Here is a 24,231-nt window from a genome sequence, read left to right as displayed (position 1 = left end):
TTATACAGTATTCACTGGAGGATTCTGGGTGATGAGAGGAGACTGCTGGGATATTATACACTGGAGGATTATGAGTGATGAGAGGAGACTGCTGGGAGATTATACAGTATACACTGGAGGATTCTGGGTGAGGAGAGGAGACTGCTGGGAGATTATACAGTATACACTGGAGGATTCTGGGTGATGAGCGGAGAGGAGACTGCTGGGAGATTATACAGTATACACTGGAGGATTCTGGGTGATGAGCGGAGAGGAGGCTGCTGGGAGATTATACACTGAAGGATTCTGGGGGATGAGAGGAGACTGCTGGGATATTATACAGTATATACTGGAGGATTCTGGGTAATGAGATGAGAGGAGACTGCTGGGAGATTATACACTGAAGGATTCTGGGGGATGAGAGGAGACTGCTGGGAGATTATACAGTACACACTGGGGGATTCTGGGTGATGAGCGGAGAGGAGACTGCTGGGAGATTATACACTGAAGGATTCTGGGGGATGAGAGGAGACTGCTGGGAGATTATACAGTATACACTGGAGGATTCTGGGTGATGAGCGGAGAGGAGACTGCTGGGAGATTATACAGTATACACTGGGGGATGAGAGGAGACTGCTGGGAGATTATACACTGGAGGATTCTGGGTGATGAGAGGAGACTGCTGGGAGATTATACAGTATACACTGAAGGATTCTGGGTGATGAGCAGAGAGGAGACTGCTGGGAGATTATACAGTCATGGCCAAAAGTATTGAGAATGAGACAAACAGTAATTTTTCCAAAGTTTACTGCTTCATTTTTTGTAATGGCAATTTGCATATACTCCTGAATGTCAAAAAGTGATCAGCTTAACAGCAATTACTGTACTTGCAAAGTCAATATTTGCCAAGAAAATGAACTTTAACCCCCAAAACACATTTCAACATCATTGCAGTCCTGCCTTAAAAGGAGCAGCTAACGTCGTTTTAGTGATTGATCCATTAACACAGGTGTGGGTGTTGATGAGGACAGGGCTGGCGATCAATCAGTCATGATTAAGTAAGAATGACATCACTGGACACTTTAAAAGGAGACTGGTTCTTGGTATCATTGTTTCTCTTCAGTTAACCATGGTTATCTGTAAAGAAACACGTGCAGCCATCATTGCACTGCACAAAAATGGCCTAACAGGGAAGAGTATCGCAGCTACAAAGATTGCACCTCAATCAACAATCTATCGCATCATCAAGAACTTCAAGGAGAGAGCTTCCATTGTTGTCAAAAAGGCTCCAGGTCGCCCAAGAAAGACCAGCAAGTGCCAGGACCGTATCTTAAAACTGTTTCAGCTGCGGGATCGGACTACCAGCAGTGCCGAGCTTGCTCAGGAATGGCAGCAGGCTGGTGTGAGTGCTTCTGCACGCACTGTGAGGCGGAGACTCTTTGAGCAAGGGCTGGATTCAAGGAGGGCAGCAAAGAAGCCACTTCTCTCCAGAAAAAACATCAGGGACCGACTGATATTCTGCAAAAGGTACAGGGAGTGGACTGCTGAGGACTGGGGCAAAGTCATTTTCTCTGATGAATCCCCTTTTCGATTGTTTGGGACATCTGGAAAACAGGTTATTCGGAGAAGAAGATGTGAGCGCTACCACCAGTCTTGTCTCATGCCAACTGTAAAGCATCCTGAAACCATTCATGTGAAAATATCATTTTGGTGTCATTCTCAAAACTTTTGGCCATGACTGTATACACTGGAGGATTCTGAGTGATGAGAGGAGACTGCTGGGAGATTATACAGTATACACTGGAGGATTCTGGGTGATGAGAGGAGACTGCTGGGAGATTATACAGTATACACTGGAGGATTCTGGGTGATGAGGGGAGACTTCTGGGAGATTATACAGTATACACTGGAGGATTCTGGGTGATGAGAGGAGACTGCTGGGAGATTATACAGTATACACTGGAGGATTCTGGGTGATGAGCGGAGAGGAGATTGCTGGGAGATTATACACTGAAGGATTCTGGGGGATGAGAGGAGGCTGCTAGGAGATTATACAGTATACACTGGAGGATTCTGGGTGATGAGCGGAGAGGAGACTGCTGGGAGATTATACAGTATACACAGGATGATTCTGGGTGATGAGAGGAGACTGCTGGGAGATTATACAGTATACACTGGAGGATTCTGGGTGATGAGAGAAGAGGAGACTGCTGGGAGATTATACAGTATACACTGGAGGATTCTGGGTGATGAGCGGAGACTGCTGGGAGATTATACAGTGTACACTGGAGGATTCTGGGTGATGAGCGGAGACTGCTGGGAGATTATACAGTATACACTGGAGGATTCTGGGTGATGAGAGGAGACTGCTGGGAGATTATACAGTGTACACTGGAGGATTCTGGGTGATGAGTGGAGACTGCTGGGAGATTATACAGTATACACTGGAGGATTCACGGGTGATGAGAGGAGACTGCTGGGAGATTATACAGTATACACTGGAGGATTCTGGGTGATGAGCGGAGTGGAGACTGCTGGGAGATTATACAGTTAACACTGGAGGATTCTGGGTGATGAGCGGGGAGGAGACTGCTGGGAGATTATACAGTATACACTGGAGGATTCTGGGTGATGAGAGGAGATGCTGGGAGATTATACAGTATATACTGGAGGATTCTGGGTGATGAGGAGAGGAGACTGCTGGGAGATTATGCACTGGAGGATTCTGGGTGATGAGAGGAGACTGCTGCGAGATTATACACTGGAGGATTCTGGGTGATGAGAGGAGAGGTGACTTCTGGGAGATTATACACTGGAGGATTCTGGGTGATGAGAGGAGACTGCTGGGAGATTATACACTGGAGGATTCTGGGTGATGAGAGGAGAGGTGACTGCTGGGAGATTATACACTGGAGGATTCTGGGTGATGAGAGGAGAGGAGACTGCTGGGAGATTATACAGTATACACTGGAGGATTCTGGGTGATGAGAGGAGACTGCTGGGAGATTATACAGTATACACTGGAGGATTCTGGGTGTTGAGATGAGACTGCTGGGAGATTATACAGTATACACTGGAGGATTCTGGGTGATGAGGAGAGGAGACTGCTGGGAGATTATGCACTGGAGGATTCTGGGTGATGAGAGGAGACTGCTGGGAGATTATACAGTATAAACTGGAAGATTCTGGGTGATGAGGAGAGGAGACTGCTGGGAGATTATGCACTGGAGGATTCTGGGTGATGAGAGGAGACTGCTGGGAGATTATACACTTGAGGATTCTGGGTGATGAGAGGAGAGGTGACTTCTGGGAGATTATACACTGGAGGATTCTGGGTGATGAGGGGAGACTGCTGGGAGATTATACACTGGAGGATTCTGGGTGATGAGAGGAGAGGTGACTGCTGGGAGATTATACACTGGAGGATTCTTGGTGATGAGAAGACACTGCTGGGAGATTATACGTATACACTGGAGGATTCTGGGTGATGAGAAGAGACTGCTGGGAGATTATGCAGTATACACTGGAGGATTCTGGGTGATGAGAGGAGACTGCTGGGAGATTATACAGTATACACTGGAGGATTCTGGGTGATGAGCGGAGACGAGACTGCTGGGAGATTATACAGTATACACTGGAGGATTCTGGGTGATGAGAGGAGACTGCTGGGAGATTATACAATATACACTGGAGGATTCTGGGTGATGAGAGGAGACTTCTGGGAGATTATACAGTGTATACTGGAGGATTCTGGGTGATGAGAGGAGACTGCTGGGAGATTATACAGTATACACTGGGGGATTCTGGGTGATAAGAGGAGACTGCTGGGAGATTATACAATATACACTGGAGGATTCTGGGTGATGAGAGGAGACTACTGGGAGATTATACAGTATACACTGGAGGATTCTGGGTGATGAGCGGTGACTTCTGGGAGATTATACAGTATACACTGGAGGATTCTGGGTGATGAGCGGAGAGGAGACTGCTGGGAGATTATACAGTATACACTGGAGGATTCTGGGTGATGAGAGGAGACTGCTGGGAGATTATACAGTATACACTGGAGGATTCTGGGTGATGAGCGGTGACTTCTGGGAGATTATACAGTATACACTGGAGGATTCTGAGTGAGGAGAGGTGACTGCTGGGAGATTATACAGTATACACTGGAGGATTCTGGGTGAGGAGAGGAGACTGCTGGAAGATTATACAGTATACACTGGAGGATTCTGGGTGATGAGCGGAGATGAGACTGCTGGGAGATTATACAGTACACACTGGAGGATTCTGGGTGATGAGAGGAGACTGCTGGGAGATTGTACAGTATACACTGGAGGATTCTGGGTGATGAGAGGAGACTGCTGGGAGATTATACAGTATACACTGGAGGATTCTGGGTGATGAGAGGAGACTGCTGGGAGATTATACAGTATACACTGGAGGATTCTGGGTGAGGAGAGGAGACTGCTAGGATATTATACAGTATACACTGGAGGATTCTGGGTGAGGAGAGGAGACTGCTAGGATATTATACAGTATATACTGGAGGATTCTCTGTGATGAGAGGAGACTGCTGGGAGATTATACACTGGAGGATTCTGGGTGATGAGCTGAGAGGAGACTGCTGGAGATTATACAGTATACACTGGAGGATTCTGGGTGAGGAGAGGAGACTGCTGGGAGATTATACAGTATACACTGGAGGATTCTGGGTGATGAGAGGAGACTGCTGGGAGATTATAAAGTATACACTGGAGGATTCTGGGTGAGGAGAGGAGACTGCTGGGAGATTATACAGTATACACTGGAGGATTCTGGGTGATGAGCGGAGAGGAGACTGCTGGGAGATTATACAGTATACACTGGAGGATTCTGGGTGATGAGAGGAGACTGCTGGGAGATTATACAGTATACACTGGAGGATTCTGGGTGATGAGCGGATAGGAGACTGCTGGGAGATTATACAGTATACACTGGAGGATTCTGGGTGATGAGGGGAGACTTCTGGGAGATTATACAGTATACACTGGAGGATTCTGGGTGATGAGAGGAGACTGCTGGGAGATTATACAGTATACACTGGAGGATTCTGGGTGATGAGCGGAGAGGAGACTGCTGGGAGATTATACAGTATACACTGGAGGATTCTGGGTGATGAACAGAGAGGAGATTGCTGGGAGATAATACACTGAAGGATTCTGGGGGATGAGAGGAGACTACTGGGAGATTATACAGTATACACTGGAGGATTCTGGGTGATGAGCGGAGAATAGACTGCTGGGAGATTATACACTGAAGGATTCTGGTGGATGAGAGGAGACTGCTGGGAGATTATACATTATACACTGGAGGATTCTGGGTGATGAGCGGAGAGGAGACTGCTGGGAGATTATACAGTATACACAGGAGGATTCTGGGTGATGAGAAGAGAGGAGACTGCTGGGAGATTATACAGTATACACTGGAGGATTGTGGGTGATGAGAGGAGACTGCTGGGAGATTATACAGTATACACTGGAGGATTCTGGGTGTTGAGAGGAGACTGCTGGGAGATTATACACTGGAGGATTCTGGGTGATGAGAGAAGAAGAGACTGCTGGGAGATTATACAGTATACACTGGAGGATTCTGGGTGATGAGCGGAGACTGCTGGGAGATTATACAGTGTACACTGGAGGATTCTGGGTGATGAGCGGAGACTGCTGGGAGATTATACAGTATACACTGGAGGATTCTGGGTGATGAGAGGAGACTGCTGGGAGTTTATACAGTGTACACTGGAGGATTCTGGGTGATGAGTGGAGACTGCTGGGAGATTATACAGTATACACTGGAGGATTCTGGGTGATGAGAGGAGACTGCTGGGAGATTATACAGTATACACTGGAGGATTCTGGGTGATGAGAGGAGACTGCTGGGAGATTATACAGTATACACTGGAGGATTCTGGGTGATGAGCGGAGACTGCTGGGAGATTATACAGTGTACACTGGAGGATTCTGGGTGATGAGCGGAGACTGCTGGGAGATTATACACTGAAGGATTCTGGTGGATGAGAGGAGACTGCTGGGAGATTATACATTATACATTGGAGGATTCTGGGTGATGAGCGGAGAGGAGACTGCTGGGAGATTATACAGTATACACAGGAGGATTCTGGGTGATGAGAAGAGAGGAGACTGCTGGGAGATTATACAGTATACACTGGAGAATTGTGGGTGATGAGAGGAGACTGCTGGGAGATTATACAGTATACACTGGAGGATTCTGGGTGTTGAGAGGAGACTGCTGGGAGATTATACACTGGAGGATTCTGGGTGATGAGAGAAGAGGAGACTGCTGGGAGATTATACAGTATACACTGGAGGATTCTGGGTGATGAGCGGAGACTGCTGGGAGATTATACAGTGTACACTGGAGGATTCTGGGTGATGAGCGGAGACTGCTGGGAGATTATACAGTATACACTGGAGGATTCTGGGTGATGAGAGGAGACTGCTGGTAGATTATACAGTGTACACTGGAGGATTCTGGGTGATGAGTGGAGACTGCTGGGAGATTATACAGTATACACTGGAGGATTCTGGGTGATGAGAGGAGACTGCTGGGAGATTATACAGTATACACTGGAGGATTCTGGGTGATGAGAGGAGACTGCTGGGAGATTATACAGGATATACTGGAGGATTCTCTGTGATGAGAGGAGACTGCTGGGAGATTATACACTGGAGGATTCTGGGTAATGAGAGAAGAGGAGACTGCTGGGAGATTATACAGTATACACTGGAGAATTCTGGGTGATGAGCGGAGACTGCTGGGAGATTATACAGTGTACACTGGAGGATTCTGGGTGATGAGCGGAGACTGCTGGGAGATTATACAGTATACACTGGAGGATTCTGGGTGATGAGAGGAGACTGCTGGGAGATTATACAGTGTACACTGGAGGATTCTGGGTGATGAGTGGAGACTGCTGGGAGATTATACAGTATACACTGGAGGATTCTGGGTGATGAGAGGAGACTGCTGGGAGATTATACAGTATACACTGGAGGATTCTGGGTGATGAGCGTAGTGGAGACTGCTGGGAGATTATACAGTTAACACTGGAGAATTCTGGGTGATGAGCGGGGAGGAGACTGCTGGGAGATTATACAGTATACACTGGAGGATTCTGGGTGATGAGAGGAGATGCTGGGAGATTTATACAGTATACACTGGAGGATTCTGGGTGATGAGGGGAGACTGCTGGGAGATTATACAGTATACCCTGGAGGAATCTGGGTGATGAGAGGAGACTGCTGGGAGATTATACAGTATACACTGGAGGATTCTGGGTGATGAGAGGAGAGTGCAGGGAGATTTTACAGTATACACTGGAGGATTCTGGGTGATGAGAGGAGACTGCTGGCAGATTACACAGTATATACTGGAGGATTCTGGGTGATGAGAGGAGACTGCTGGGAGATTATACAGTATACACTGGAGGATTCTGGGTGATGAGAGGAGACTGCTGGGAGATTATACAGTATATACTGGAGGATTCTGGGTGATGAGAGTAGACTGCTGGGAGATTATACAGTTAACACTGCAGGATTCTGGGTGATGAGAGGAGAGGAGACTGCTGGGAGATTATACAGTATACACTGGAGGATTCTGGGTGATGAGAGGAGAGGAGATTGCTGGGAGATTATACAGTATACACTGGAGGATTCTGGGTGATGAGCGGAGAGGAGACTGCGTGGAGATTATACAGTATACACTGGAGGATTCTGGGTGATGAGCGGAGAGGAGACTGCTGGGAGATTATACAGTATACACTGGAGGATTCTGGGTGATGAGAGGAGACTGCTGGGAGATTATACAGTATACACTGGAGGATTCTGGGTGATGAGCGGATAGGAGACTGCTGGGAGATTATACAGTATACACTGGAGGATTCTGGGTGATGAGCGGAGAGGAGATTGCTGGGAGATAATACACTGAAGGATTCTGGGGGATGAGAGGAGACTGCTGGGAGATTATACATTATACACTGGAGGATTCTGGGTGATGAGCGGAGAGGAGACTGCTGGGAGATTATACAGTATACACAGGAGGATTCTGGGTGATGAGAAGAGAGGAGACTGCTGGGAGATTATACAGTATACACTGGAGGATTCTGGGTGTTGAGAGGAGACTGCTGGGAGATTTTACACTGGAGGATTCTGGGTGATGAGAGAAGAGGAGACTGCTGGGAGATTATACAGTATACACTGGAGGATTCTGGGTGATGAGCGGAGACTGCTGGGAGATTATACAGTATACACTGGAGGATTCTGGGTGATGAGAGGAGACTGCAGGGAGATTATACAGTATACACTGGAGGATTCTGGGTGATGAGAAGAGAGGAGACTGCTGGGAGATTATACAGTATACACTGGAGGATTCTGGGTGTTGAGAGGAGACTGCTGGGAGATTTTACACTGGAGGATTCTGGGTGATGAGAGAAGAGGAGACTGCTGGGAGATTATACAGTATACACTGGAGGATTCTGGGTGATGAGCGGAGACTGCTGGGAGATTATACAGTATACACTGGAGGATTCTGGGTGATGAGAGGAGACTGCAGGGAGATTATACAGGATACACTGGAGGATTCTGGGTGATGTGAGGAGACTGCTGGGAGATTATACAGTATACACTGGAGGATTCTGGGTGATGAGAGGAGACTGCTGGGAGATTATACAGTATACACTGGAGGATTCTGAGTGATGAGAGGTGACTGCTGGGAGATTATACAGTATACACTGGAAGATTCTGGGTGATGAGAGGTGACTGCTGGGAGATTATACACTGGAGGATTCTGGGTGATGAGAGGAGAGGAGACTGCTGGGAGATTATACAGTATACACTGGAGGATTCTGGGTGATGAGATGAGACTGCTGGGAGATTATACAGTATACACTGGAGGAATCTGGGTGATGAGAGGAGACTGCTGGGAGATTATACACTGGAGGATTCTGGGTGATGAGAGGAGACTGCTGGCAGATTACACAGTATATACTGGAGGATTCTGGGTGATGAGAGGAGACTGCTGGGAGATTATACAGTATACACTGGAGGATTCTGGGTGATGAGAGGAGACTGCTCGGAGATTATACAGTATATACTGGAGGATTCTGGGTGATGAGAGGAGACTGCTGGGAGATTATACAGTTAACACTGCTGGATTCTGGGTGATGAGAGGAGAGGAGACTGCTGGGTGATTATACTGTATACACTGGAGGATTCTGGGTGATGAGAGGAGAGGAGACTGCTGGGAGATTATACAGTATACACTGGAGGATTCTGGGTGATGAGAGGGGACTGCTGGGAGATTATACAGTATACACTGGAGGATTCTGGGTGATGAGAGGAGACTGCTGGGAGATTATACAGTATACACTGGAGGATTCTGGGTGATGAGAGGAGACTGCTGGGAGATTATACAGTATACACTGGAGGATTCTGGGTGATGAGAGTAGACTGCTGGGAGATTATACCGTATACACTGGAGGATTCTGGGTGATGAGAGGAGACTGCTGGGAGATTATACAGTATACACTGGAGGATTCTGGGTGATGAGAGGAGACGGCTCGGAGATTATACAGTATATACTGGAGGATTCTGGGTGATGAGAGGAGAGGAGACTGCTGGGAGATTATACTGTATACACTGGAGGATTCTGGGTGATGAGAGGAGACTGCTGGGAGATTATACAGTATACACTGGAGGATTCTGGGTGATGAGCGGAGAGGAGACTGCTGGGAGATTATACAGTATACACTGGAGGATTCTGGGTGATGAGAGGAGACTGCTGGGAGATTATACAGTATACACTGGAGGATTCTGGGTGATGAGAGGGGACTGCTGGGAGATTATACAGTATACACTGGAGGATTCTGGGTGATGAGAGGAGACTGCTGGGAGATTATACATTATACACTGGAGGATTCTGGGTGATGAGAGGAGACTGCTGGGAGATTATACAGTATACACTGGAGGATTCTGGGTGATGAGAGGAGACTGCTGGGAGATTATGCACTGGAGGATTCTGGGTGATGAGAGGAGATTTCTGGGAGATTATACAGGATACACTGGAGGATTCTGGGTGATGAGAGGAGATGCTGGGAGATTATACAGTATACACTGGAGGATTCTGGGTGATGAGAGGAAAGGAGACTGCTGGGAGATTATACAGTATGCACTGGAGGATTCTGGGTGATGAGAGGAGAGGAGACTGCTGGGAGATTATACAGTATACACTGGAGGATTCTGGGTGATGAGAGGAGAGGAGACTGTTGGGAGATTATACAGTATACACTGGAGGATTCTGGGTGATTATACAGTGTACACTGGAGGATTCTGGGTGGTGTGGGTATCGTTGCTTGTCAGGTGTCCAGATGTCACGGTCTCTTTCTTGGTGCAGGAGTCGGAGTCTGTGGAAGCTCTCGGGGATCTGGAGGTGATGATGGCGGAGCACCGGCCTCCTGTATCGTCAGGTAAGAGGAGACATACTGGCTTATGGTGACTTGTATCAGGTTTCCTCTTGTCCTGGTGACTGTGATAAAGGTTCGGTGTTTTTTCCGCCTTTCTCCCGTCTGTTCTGTGATTTTTGTGCGCTCTTCACTCCTGAGCTTCATTGGTGTGAGTCTCAGGAGACCGACCTCCACCGATCTGTTTGCAGTGAAAAGAACAACATATATATGAGAGGTGAACGCTTAGTTGTTCGTTTTAAGCTTTTTTTTTTATTTTAAATGGTCCAAAAATGTTTCCTCTGAGGGTCAGTCAGTGGTTTGGTGTTTGTTCATGTAGTGAAGAAGCTGACTCATAAGAAGCAGTGACTCAGTATTATTTAAACCATTCCCTTTTGTCAAAATATATATTTTTTTATGGAGGAAAAACTTAATTTTTTTTTTACTTGTCAAGCACCAAATGTGCTGAGACAAAAGGTGATGAAACAATGGCTCGTTATCGGCCTCATACGACATCATGGAAGAATTCCTGGAGAGTCGCGCAGTAAAAAGCTTTTGTTGCTTTTGTATGAGAAAAACTATTTTGGAGGCGATGAGGACCACAAATAAGAAATATCATATTTTATTCTGGCTGTCCCCTGACAAGTTTATATTTTTTTTTGCCACAGTACGGTTCACTACAGATAGGGAAAGAAAACCTGTATTTTGGTTTCGGTGGCTGAGATGAGAGTGAAGAACCTCTGGCTTATTTTAGCCATGACCACAAAGTTGAACATTTCTTGGCAGCAATAACATTTTTGGTGTAAAAATGGTAAAATTTCTTGTCCATTGCACATAGGCAGTATGGCCCGTGAAGAAGCAATGGTGCTCAGTAGATTAGTTATACGCTCACGTTTAGGATGTTCACCACCATGTTCACTTGCTACAATGCCCTGTTGGGGTTTGGGAGATGTCCATTGAGGGTGTGCTGAAGATCTAGGAGGACGTGTACAAGCTTTGCCTGGTGTTGGAACCAGACCTAATGCCCAACTGTGGAGGCTTCACCACATGTCCTGGTTTCGTTGGTTCATCAATGCAGCTCGAAACAGTGACTTAGTGAGTATTAAATGACGTGTACCGTCCTTGTCCAGAATTGCTGCTCCATGTGTCTTCGCTGAAGGACCGACACTCTCCTGTTAGAGCACTGAGCGGGCACATCTTTATGTGAGAAATAATGGTTGCTGGTGATCTTCCAGTAAGGCTAAGCGCACGCCATCATTTCCTGAAAGGCAGTTTAATTCATTAAGTGGTTACGGCAGCAATTACTCCACCAGCAACGAGACCAGGTGGGAGTTGGCTCTCAAGTGGGCACATTCTTGGCCACACAATCAAGTATGGATATCTGATGGTGCGATGGTATCTTGACTTGATACTATTGACGGTTAAACTATTGCAATAGTCTATTTGTAATACTGAAGAAGATATTGAAAAAGTGGACTGTGACTGTAAGGGAACCCTAATTAAAGAGAATTATGATCAGGCACACGAGAAGTTAATGATTAAGAATGTATGTTCCTTCATACTTCAGGCGAAATTTCAATGAGATACAAGTGAGTGTCTGTACTTGGGCCGAGGAGAGACGGAGAAATAGGTTGAATCGGAATCTGAGAGACTGATTAAAGCTTTGCGCATAGAGAAGAGAGTGGACGAGACGGAATCAGATAATGTTCAGATAAAAGGGCACATGAACCATCAAGATCTGTACTAGGAGAACTAAGCCTCCAGGAGGGAACTGACACCTCAAATGAGAGTCCTAGCACATTGAGGGTCCCAGGACATCGAGGGTCCCAGGACATCGTGGGTCCCAGCACATCGTGGGTCCCAGCACATCGTGGGTCCCAGCACATCGTGGGTCCCAGCACATCGAGGATCCCAGCACATCGAGGGTCCCTGCACATCGAGGGTCCCTGCACATCGAGGGTCCCAGCACATCGAGGGTCCCAGCACATCGAGGGTCCCAGCACATCGAGGGTCCCAGCACATCGTGGGTCCCAGCACATCGTGGGTCCCTGCACATCGAGGGTCCCTGCACATCGAGGGTCCCTGCACATCGACGGTCCCTGCACATCGAGGGTCCCAGCACATCGAGGGTCCCAGCACATCGTTACAACAAAGTAGAAAAGAAAAAACCACAATAACAAGGGAACAAAGAAGACAAACAAGGAGAGCTCCTCTTATGCTCCCTCAAAAACCTTATTGATAACTGAGCAACATGTGATAGATACCTTTGTCCCAACTAGTAGGAACAATTTCATTTTGTCTCTGACTTTCATAAGTTTTGTCGCAACCTACGTGTGAGAAGATTTTTTTATTATGTAAGTAGGACGAAGAAAGGAGACTTTGATGAGATTCCTGTTAGATTAAAGAAGAAAAGTCAGTTTAATCCTGATGTTGACATTATTGAATCAAGCAGCAAGTGTTGAAGGCATCTCTGAAAAATGGGACGTGTGGAAGAAGAAGGGAGATGTGTGTATGTCCAAGGAAGAAGTCCGAGCGGCATGGAGACTCAGAGGACACCTCTACTATAATTGAGGAAGGCGGATGCGGAAGGAGCAGCCGTGGTGATGAGCAGAGATGCGTATAGGGGATGCTATGAGACATCCTAATGACGGTAATGTATGGAAGCTATTTGGTGGAGTCTATTCTCCAGGAAGCCTCCGTGTTAGGAATCATTTCCAAAAGATATTGACTGATGAAAATTCACGGGTACCGTCATTTTATTTCTTGCTTAAAGTTCACAAAAATGTAATTCCCCATGTTGTCCAATCAGCCTATTGCTACATACAGTGGGGAAAGTAAGTATTTGATACACTGCCGATTTTGGAAGTTTTCCCACCTACAAAGAATGGAGAGGTCTGTAATATTTATCGTAGGTCACTTCACCTGTGAGAGACAGAATCTAAGAATAAAGAACAGAAAATCACATTGTATGATTTTTTAATAATTAAATTGCATTTTATTGCATGAAATAAGTACCGTATTGTTTGTGCTATGAAACGCAGTGAACCATAAGACGCACCTAGGTTGTAGATGAGGAAAATAGAAAAAAAATGTGGTCATGATGCCCTCTTATGGGGGAGAGGGTCTGCTGCTCACACTGTTATAGGGGTAATGTCCCCCATCCTGGTATATATGTTGCCCCCATCCTGGTATGCATGGCACCCCTCATCCTGATATGCATGGCACCCCCTCATCCTGATGTGCGTGGCACCCCCTCATCCTGGTATCCATGGCATCCCCTCATCCTGGTATCCATGGCACCCCCTCATCCTGGTATCCATGGCACCCCCTCATCCTGGTATTCATGGCACCCCCTCATCTTGGTATGCATGGCACCCCTCATCCTGATATGCATGGCACCCCCCCATCCTGATACGCATGGCACCCCCTCATCCTGGTATGCATGGCACCCCTCATCCTGGTATGCATGTCACCCCCTCATCCTGTATTCATGGCACCCCTCATCCTGATATGCATGGCATCCCTCATCCTGGTATTCATGGCACCCCCTCATCCTGATATGCATGGCACCCCCTCATCCTGATATTCATGGCACCCCTCATACTGGTATTCATGGCACCCCTCATCCTGGTATTCATGGCACCCCCTCATCCTGATATGTATGGCACCCCTCATCCTGGTATTCATGGCACCCCCTCATCCTGGTATTCATGGCACCCCCTCATCTTGGTATGCATGGCACCCCCTCATCTTGGTATGCATGGCACCCCTCATCCTGATATGCATATCAATCACACTCCAACCTCTCCACTATGGCCAAGACCAAAGAGCTGTCTAAGGACACCAGGGACAAAATTGTAGACCTGCACAAGGCTGGGATGGGCTACAAGACAATAGGCAAGCAGCTTGGTGAGAAGACAACTGTTGGCACAATTATTAGAAAATGGAAGAAACACAAGATGACGTCAATCTTCCTCGGTCTGGGGCTTCAAGTAGGATCTCACCTCATGGGGTAAGGATGATTCTGAGAAAGGTCGGGAACCAGCCCAGAACTACACGGTAGGACCTGGTCAATGACCTGAAGAGAGCTGGGACCACAGTCTCAATCATTACTGTTAGTAACACATTACAACATCATGGATTAAAATCCTGGAGGGCACGCAAGGTCCCCCTGCTCACACCAGCAGCTGTCCAGGCCCATTTGAAGTCTGTCAATGACCATCTGAATGATCCCGAGGAGGCATGGGAGAAGGTCATGTGGTCAGATGAGACCAAATTGAACTTTTTATATTCAATCTGTTTTATTAAACATTAACCAAATATTAATTATTATACATTTTGCAAATCAAAAAATATATTGAGTTAGAAGAAAACCTAACACTATAGAAAATGTCCACAGTTTCAATGAGATCTCCTCTTTCTATATCAATTCACATTGTAATACCTTGAACATCATATTGTTTATGTAATAATCACCAATAAGAGGTTCTTATGTTGAGGTAACTTCTATATTATGTCTGAAGAAATCATATAAAGAGACAAAAGAAAAAGAGAGAGAAAAGACCTAAGGAAGAGGGATGGGGGGAGGGGGTCCTTATGCCCATGTAGCTGATTATGAGCACAATCACATAAATCTGTTGAAACTATTAAAACAGGATATGAAAATCATGTGAATCCTGAAACAGAATCCATCCGCTCCAAACCCTTCTGAATTTATCGTTGGTTCCATTACATTCTGCAGAAAGTTCTTCCATTCTACATAGATTCACCATTTCCTTGTACCAATCCAATATGCTAGGTGGGTTTTTAAGTTTCCAAAATCGCGGGATTGCCGTCCGTGCCGCTGTTAAGCAAAATCAAAGTAGATCTTTGTTTTGAGAACCTATTGAAGAAGGGAGAATTGACAGGAGAGCTATTTGGGGAGACCTTGTTACTCTGTTACCTGTGATACGTTCTTAATTATCGAATACCTTCTCCCAAAATGGTTTAATTCTAGAACACTCCCACCAGATACGGATCATGGGCAAAATAGAACTTTTTAGTATCAACTCCACTCACCATGTTTGGAGGGACAAGAAGGATGAGTACAACCCCAAGAACACCATCCCAACCATAAATCATGGTGGGGGGAAAATCATACTTTGGGGGTGCTTTTCTGCAAAGGGGACAGGACGACTGCACCGTATTGAAGGGAGGGGGGATGAGGTCATGTATCGTGAGATTTTGGCCAACAACCTCCTTCCCTCAGTAAGTGCATTGAAGATGGGTCATGTCTGGGTCTTCCAGCATGACCATGATCCGAAACACACAGGACAACTAATGACTGGCCCTATAAGAAACATTTCAAAGTCCTGGAGTGGCCTAGTCAGCCTCCAGACCTGAACCCAATAGAAAATCATTGGAGGGAGATGAAATTCAATGTTGCCCAGCGGCAGCCCTGAAACCTGAAAGATCTGGAGAAGATCTGTATGGAGGAGGGGGCCAAAATCCCTGCTGCAGTGTGTGCAAACCTGGTGAAGAACTACAGGAAACGTCTGACCTCTGTAATTGTTACAAAGGTTTCTGTACCAAATATTAAGTTCTGTTTTTCTATTGTATCAAATACTTATTTCATGAAACAAAATGAAAATTAATTATGTAACAATCCTACAATGTGATTTTTTTTGGTTATAATTTTTAGATTCTGTCTCTCACAGGTGAAGTGACCTACGATAAAAATTACAGACCTCTCCATTCTTTGTAGGTGGGAAAACTTGCAAAATCGACAATGTATCAAATACTTATTTTCCCCACTGTGTGTTGATAGTTTTCTACAGAAAATTGTTCACGGGACTTTCCTGATCGGGTCGGATCGGCCTCAGGAACAGATGTTACACTTTTGAAATAAAGTCTCTATACTAATATCCTACTGATGAGGGGATTCTTGTAATCCGGGACAAGATGTATGAAGATCCATCTCACAAACCTCTTTTGACTAAGTTATTAGAAGTAGTTCTACTAATAATACCTACACATTGTTACTTACTTTGATGGGATCCTCTGCAACCCCAGCTGTAGTTAACATTTTTGTGCCTTATTTTTGGTGACCTGTTTGTAGCGCGTAGCCGTAAGTCAGGCCACATCGTGGCAAAAATACGTGGATGATATTTTTGTATTGTGGATGGGTCCTGAAGGCACTTCATGTGAAAGTGAAGTGATATGCCACTACTTTACAAATAACCATTTTCTTTATAAAGGGTTGTATATTGTATCCATGTTCTTGATGTTGAAGTGAAGATTGAAAATGATCATTTGGAGAAAAGTTTATACTGGAAACTAACTGATCGTAATAACTTGTTGTGAGAACATAGCTTTCATGCCCCCCTAGGAGCCATTTCACCAGAGATTACCGTGTGATAACCGAAAGGATAGTGAATACGTTTATCTAAAGGGGATGAAGAAAGATTATGTACTGGCAATAGGAGACGAAATAGGTAGAAAGTCCAGGGAAGAAATGAGGAGTGTAGGAGAGATAAAGATGGAAGCGGTTTGTTCATCCCGACCTCTGATCCTCCTCCTGGTTCCTTTAAGGCAATAATTCTGAAATATTAGATGGCACAAGACATGGAAAAATGGGATGGATAATGAATTTAACCCAAATTAGCAACACCCCAAGATAGGACTTATGAATCCACATAGTAGGGACAACCGAAGCAAGATAGAAATGGAAAACGAAAAGAACAAGAAACTTCGGAAAGACGTCCCAAATGATGAAAATGCAAAATCTTTATTGAAAAACATTAATTAAATATAAACAATGAGGATCACTCAGAAGCACACAATATAAAAAACAATCGAAGAGCATGACAACGAGGAGCAATATCCATTCATCATTTGGAGAAAATGTGCACTGCCCAATATGAGTGCATTACCTATAAGCACAATAAAGCACCACAATGCAAACCATGAAAGGATAACTCATGAGGAGGTTAATGGAGAAACCACATAGTTATGAAAACTCTGTCCAGTGTGGAATCTAGTATAAAGGCATTTGCCCAGAGCAACAAGTTAATATAAACATGGCACCTTGACTATGAGCGGAGACGCTCACTCTCAAAATGAGGTCTCCAAACACCAGCTCATACAATAAGTAATGTATCCGGATCATGTACTTACACCCACAGTGGTCGGATAACAGCTCCTCGCTCGTGCTCGACCCGACGCGCGTTTCGGCATGGCTGCCTTCGTCAGAAAGTGTTACAGAATGATGTGAAGTGTGAAACATTGCTTAGAGAGCTTCCAAGATTCATGTATAAAAAAGGGTCAGTCACCCGGTGATTGTCTAACAACGTACCGATATAAAAACGTAAAAAATGTCCAGACGGATGTTTCTATGCAGGAGAAGGAATGTGACTCCTCCATGTTCGGGATGTCAGCACTTTTCTGCAGTCATCAGAAGGGAGCGCTTGAGACGTCTGTCGCCGGGACATGAAATTCTGGTTAGAGGATTCTTTCTCTCGTAGTAGCCGCAGTATTGTCTAAGTGTCCCTGCCGTAACGTCTATGTGGGACAAACATTACGTCAAATCAGAGCCAGGTGGACTGGACATCGTTTGGCCATTAATGAAAGAAGAATAAGAGTGACCAGAAAGAAAAGACCAATCACAAATAAAGAGAACATTTGGGGAGATGACAGTGGAACGTTATGTTTCTGAAGCGGGACATGGAGTATGTGATCTCCCATGGAGGCTTCTAGGGGAGAATTGTCGGTGAGATGAATAACAAATTATTATCTGTTTATTCTGGCTCGAAACATACCGGGTTTATAGGCCGGACATACTGACCCCCGAGGGTCTTGGTGAAGCCTTCAGCCTCAATGCATTTCTGGATAGATGTAGTGGATTTATTATCAATATATTGTAGCGCAGCTATACTGTGATTTATTACATATAGAATATATGTATGTACTCCGCTATTTAAAGGTACAAGCGTTTCCTTTAACACTGAATTAACTTATCTTTTGGTACCAAGTAATGATGTCATATCTAGTGTAAGGAATAATGCCTTTTTTACATACAGTGCTCAGCATAAATGAGTACACCCCAACAGATTTGTCAGAATCCTTTTGTTTCCTGTATTCATTACACTGGTGTCCAGCAGACAGGTGATTTATAAGTCCACAAAGAAAGCTGTTCCCAGGCACCAAAAAGCTACCTAAAATGTGCCAGGGCCTATGCTGAAAAATATGAAGACTACTGGGACTCTGTACTCCGGAGTGATGAGACCAAGATAAAGGTTATAGGAACTGATAGCTTCAAAACTGCTTGGCATCATAAAGGTGCAGAATACAAAGACAAATGCATGGTACGATGAGACCTGGTGGTGGCAGGTACGGTGAGACCTGGTGGTGGCAGGTACGGTGAGACCTGGTGGTGGCCTTTTACAGTGAGACCTGGTGGTGGCCTTTTACAGTGAGACTTGGTGGTGGCAGGTACAGTGAGACCTGGTGGTGGCAGGTACAGTGAGACCTGGTGGTGGCCTTTTACAGTGAGACCTGGTGGTGGCCTTTTACAGTGAGACCTGGTGGTGGCAGGTACGGTGAGACCTGGTGGTGGCAGGTACAGTGAGACCTGGTGGTGGCAGGTACGGTGAGACCTGGTGGTGGCCTTTTACAGTGAGACCTGGTGGTGGCAGTGTCCTTATGTGGAGCTGTATGAGCTGCTGGTGTTATGGGTCTACAGGTCATTGATGGGATCATGAATTCACAGACGCGCTGCTCTGTAATGAGAGAGAGAAGATGCCGTCATCACTTTTACAACACAACAATGATGTAAAATTGTAAAATACACATCTGTTGTATTTCTGAAGTAGAACAGGGTGACTGTGAGTCAGTGGTCATGTGTCTCCTGATCTGACAACCTTACACCTATGGGGATAGATATACGAATGTCGTGTACTCAGTCACTGTCTGGTATATAGTGTAAGGTGGCTCATGGACACATAGTGGATGGGAGGTATGTATTACAGAGATGGCTGTCCTCTGTGATGTAATCATGGAATGTTGCTCTAGTGCACGTAAGCACTAAGAGGATTGTTTGGTGCACCTGGGCCAGGTTTTATGGGTAGCCGGAGAGATGGGCGGGTCTGGCTGCCCACTTACCTCACCTCTGGGTGTGGTTAACAAGTTAAAATGGAGGTCGTTGTTTTGCACAAGGTCTCTGTGTGAGGAGGAAGAAGGCTCCAAACTGAGCCGGTGTACTGGATGCTATCCAGCCTCTGTGACTAAGACCCGTTCTCAAGAGACTTTGAGAAAAGAACTGTTTACTTTGTTTTCTTGAACTAAGGCCATTTATTTTCCTTTGCTTATGGCTGGTTTATGACACGGCAATAAACCAGAATGGACCTTTTAAAGGGAAACGCTTCCTGTTTTGCCTCCTGACGTACTCAAGTGAGTAGATGTACGAGGGTCGTGTAATCACTGTGTCTGGTATGTAGATATACAGGGGTCCTGTAATCAGTCACTGTGTCTCCCACAGATGGATTCAGGAGGAGAAGTTCCCCGAATATGTGTGCGGCTCCTCTGTGTACCCAGGACAGCCCAGAGGACAATGTCCCGGAGAATCATCAGGTAGATGACAATGTGAGTGAAATACGCTCTCCTCTATGCCTTTCGACTTCAAATTAATAAGGTATGTTTTACGAGAGCTGGGGAAATCACTACAGCACAGCCTTGTATGGTGGACCTAGGATTTCTGGTTTATCAGCACATGTCGGTTCTCTAGAGCCACAGACAAAGGAAAAGTTCCCTCTGAAATATGAGCTAATAGGAACTTTATGGGCGTGAATAGAAATGTGAAACCTCCCCGCCCGTCAGTGTTATGCGATCACTATGACACGGGGGTTACAACACGAGCTGGATACGACTTACTCAAAAGGGATTCTTTCTCTCACACCGTATACAACAATACATCTCTGATGGCTTATTTCTCATTTTCTTGTATTTTAGGGTGAAAATCTGATTAATATTAAGGTTGAGGTCGCAGATGATGAAGAGGAGACTGAGTTCACGGCCGAGCAGCAGTGTAAGGAGGGGGACGTTCATGTCACCTAGATACTTCTCCCATCACCCCATGTAACAATCTCTTGTCCGGCTGTTTCCTACAGATGGACTCAGTGTAAGAAATCCCCCGGAGAGATGTCCGGCTCCTCCGTATTCCCAGGACTGTCCGGAGAGTCACCAGGTAGATGAAGCTGCGCCTCCACCACATCTATATGGGGGCGCGCTCAGAAACTTAGGGGCTTCTGGTGATGTGTCTGTTGTATTGTACTGAGCTGTTATACATGTGACATCAGGGTGGACATCTGACGATCATTAAAGTGGAGTATGAAGAAGAACAGGTGATGGACGATCAGCCGTGTATGAGGGACGTGAAGGAGGAGACTCCAGGAGATGATACCGCAGGTACGTATTAATACATTCAAAGTCATTTGGGCCATATGTCCAAGCAGCAGATTATGACTGTAAAAGGCTTGTGGGTTTTTTCTCCTGCGTGCCTTGTAAAAATGAAAAATTTTGAGCTGAAACTGTGTGTTCTTGAGAAAATGTGATTTTTATTTTTTTGTGTACACCACCCAAGTCTAAAACTCTTTGAAAACGTCTGAGAGTCACCACCTCCCTTGATAATGCCTTCAATTCAGAATAATATCCCTATACCCCAGATACTCTCGCATAGTCATCACTATCACACCAGTGACCAGAACTTTCAGCCATATTTGAGCCTTTATGCCTCAGAGCAGTCTCAGCTTCATCTGCTCCCAAGATGAATGCAGTAGAAGCAGATCCTTCCCTGGAAAGTTTGGCTCTTTTGGGTGATTGTCCGCCTGCTCTTTATCATTGGCACCACCACTAACAGCTCGGCTTTTGTGATGTTGTCCTCCATCACCCCCGACTCTTCATAGTCCAAACACTCAACTGTTCTCATCCAATGAAACCAATAAAGAGAAGAAGTCAGGGCAATGTGTAGTGTGGAAATCCTTAATCAGTAGAGTTGGTGAAGGCTGACTTGTCACCACGTAATGTGGGACGTCCTGAGATGTTGTGCCTGCTCCAAATTAAAGTGTAAAATCCGAGTACGTATAGGAGAAAAGTACCACGCAGACACACGTATAAACAACCCCTGGCAAAAATTATGGAATCACCGGGCTCGGAGGATGTTCATTCAGTTGTTTAATGTTGTTAAAAAAAATCAGATCACAGACATGGCACAAAACTAAAGTCATTTCAAATGGCAACTTTATGGCTTTAACCCCTTTACCCCCGAGGGTGGTTTGCACGTTAATGACCAGGCCAATTTTTACAATTCTGACCACTGTCACTTTATGAGGTAATTACTCTGGAGCTTCAGCGGATCCCCCTGATTCTGAGATTGTTTTTCGTGACATATTGTACTTCATGATTGTGGTAAAATTTCTTTGATATCACTTGCGTTTATTTGTGAAAAAAACAGAAATTTGGCGAAAATTTTGAAAATTTTGCAATTTTCAAAATTTGAATTTTTATGCCCTTAAATCATAGAGATTTGTCACACAAAATAGTTAATAAATAACATTTCCCACATGTCTACTTTACATCAGCACAATTTTGGAACCAAAATTTTTTTTTGTTATGGAGCTATAAGGGTTAAAAGTTGACCAGCGATTTCTCATTTTTCCAACAAAATTTACAAAACCATTTTTTTAGGGACCACATCACATTTGAAGTCACTTTGAGGGGTCTTTATGACAGAAAATACCCAAAAGTGACACCATTGTAAAAACTGCACCCCTCAAGATGCTCAAAACCACATTCAAGAACTTTATTAACCCTTCAGGTGCTTCACAGGAATTTTTGGAATGTGGATGAAAAAAATGAACATTTAACTTTTTTCACAAAAATGTTAATTTAGACCCAATTTTTTTTATTTTCGCAGGGGTAAGAGGAAAAAATGGACCCCAAAATTTGTTGTACAATTTCCCCTGGTCACGCAGATACCCCATATGTGGGGAAAAACCACTGTTTGGGCGCATGGCAGGGCTCGGAAAGGAAGGAGCGCCATTTGAATTTTCGATTGTAAAATTTGCTTGAATAATTAGCGGACGCCATGTTGCGTTTGGAGAGCCCCTGATGTGCCTGAACAGTGGAAACCCCCCACAAGTGACCCCATTTTGGAAACTAGACCCCCCTGGGAACTTATCTAGATGGTTGGTGAGCATTTTGAACCCCCAGGTGCTTCACAAATTAATCCGTAAAAATGAAAAAGTATTTTTTTTTCCACTTTTTCATTTTTACGAATCAATTTGTGAAGCACCTGGGGGTTCCAAGTGCTCACTATGCATCTAGATAGGTGCCTTGGGGGGTCTAGTTTCCAAAATGGGGTCACTTGTGGGGGAGCTCCAATGTTTAGGCACACAGGGGCTCTCCAAACGCAACATGGTGTCTGCTAACAATTTGAGCTGATTTTCCATTCAATTTGTTAGCGGACACCATGTCGCGTTTGGAGAGCCCCTGTGTGCCTAAACAGTGGAAACACCCACAAGTGACCCCATTTTGGAAACTAGACCCCTCAAGGATTTTATCAAGGGGTATAGTGAACATTTTGAACCCAGAGGTACGACACAGAATTTGATAACATTAGGTTATCATATTGAATAAGTTGTCATTAGTCTTGAGTGCAAGTGCTCGCTACTTGAGTTTGCATCGGGTACTCAGGTATGCACCATGTACTGCGTGTGCTCGAGTGACATGCTCGAGTCCCTGCCCCGCATGTTTCACGGTTATTAGACACCCAAAAAAAACCATGCGGGGATCGCTCGTGCATGGCAGGCTATCCCCGCAAAGTTTTTTTGGCCGCAAAGCATATGGGGCGGAGACTCGAGCATGTCACTCAAATACCCACGATACTCAATGCATACTAGAGCACCCGATGCAAACTCAAGTAGCGAGCACTTGCGCTCAACACTAGTCGCCATATCGTCATCTTTTTTTCTTACTTTTGAAAAAAATCACAACCCCATCACAACCCTAACCCCAACCCTGCCCCAACCCTAGCACAATCCTAACCCTAGCACAACCCTAACCCTAGCACAACCCTAACCCTAGCACAACCCTAACCCAAGAGTTTATTTTTGACGCCGTTCCTCGTGTGGTATAAGTGATTAGACTACTTTATTCTTTGGGTCGGTGCGATTACAGAGATACCAGAATCATATCGGGTTTTTATGACTGACAGCTGTCACACACTAAAAGACGCATTTTTTGTAAAATCTAGTTTTTGCATCGCCATATTTTGAGAGCTATAATTTTTCCAGATTTTGGCAGACAGTCATGTGATGGCTTGTTTTTTGCGGGATGAGTTGACGTTGTTATTGGTGCCATTTTCGGGCACGTGACATTTTTTTATCGCTTTCTATTCCGATTTTTGTGAGGCAGAATAAACAAAAACCAGAAATACAGGAATTGTTTTTTTTTTATTCTGCTCCGGGTGTGGTAAAATTGATAAGACAGCTTTATTCTTCGGGTCAGTACGTTTACAGCGGTACCACATTTATATCGTTTTTCTATGTTTTGGCACTTTTACACAATAAAAGATATTTTCTAGAAAAAATTATTTTTTAGCATCGCTTTATTCTGAGAGCTATAACAATTTTATTTTTCGGCTGATGGAGCTGTATGGCGGCTTGTTTTTTGCGGGACAAGATGACGTTTTCAGCGGTACCGTTTTTATTTATATTTGTCTT

General features: G+C 45.1%; 1 protein-coding gene across 1 annotated transcript in view; it reads left to right on the top strand.

Annotated features, from left to right (window-relative positions):
- The window catches only part of LOC141258708 (uncharacterized), a 53,633-nt gene that overhangs the window by 12,609 nt on the left and 16,793 nt on the right, over positions 1-24,231 (top strand). Inside the window, exons 4-8 of the mRNA XM_073673730.1 lie at positions 10,432-10,504; positions 19,992-20,095; positions 20,462-20,537; positions 20,620-20,696; positions 20,809-20,917. Of these exons, the coding sequence (XP_073529831.1) occupies positions 10,432-10,504; positions 19,992-20,095; positions 20,462-20,537; positions 20,620-20,696; positions 20,809-20,917 (439 nt within the window). The remainder of the gene's footprint in view (positions 1-10,431; positions 10,505-19,991; positions 20,096-20,461; positions 20,538-20,619; positions 20,697-20,808; positions 20,918-24,231) is intronic.

This window comes from Phyllobates terribilis, unplaced genomic scaffold (assembly GCF_046119375.1).
Source record: "Phyllobates terribilis strain yellow unplaced genomic scaffold, ASM4611937v1 Scaffold_3__8_contigs__length_932513732, whole genome shotgun sequence".
In the NCBI taxonomy this organism is placed as follows: domain Eukaryota; kingdom Metazoa; phylum Chordata; class Amphibia; order Anura; family Dendrobatidae; genus Phyllobates; species Phyllobates terribilis.
The sequence above is the reverse complement of the archived record's forward strand: the minus strand, read 5'-3'. Positions and strand labels throughout refer to the sequence as shown.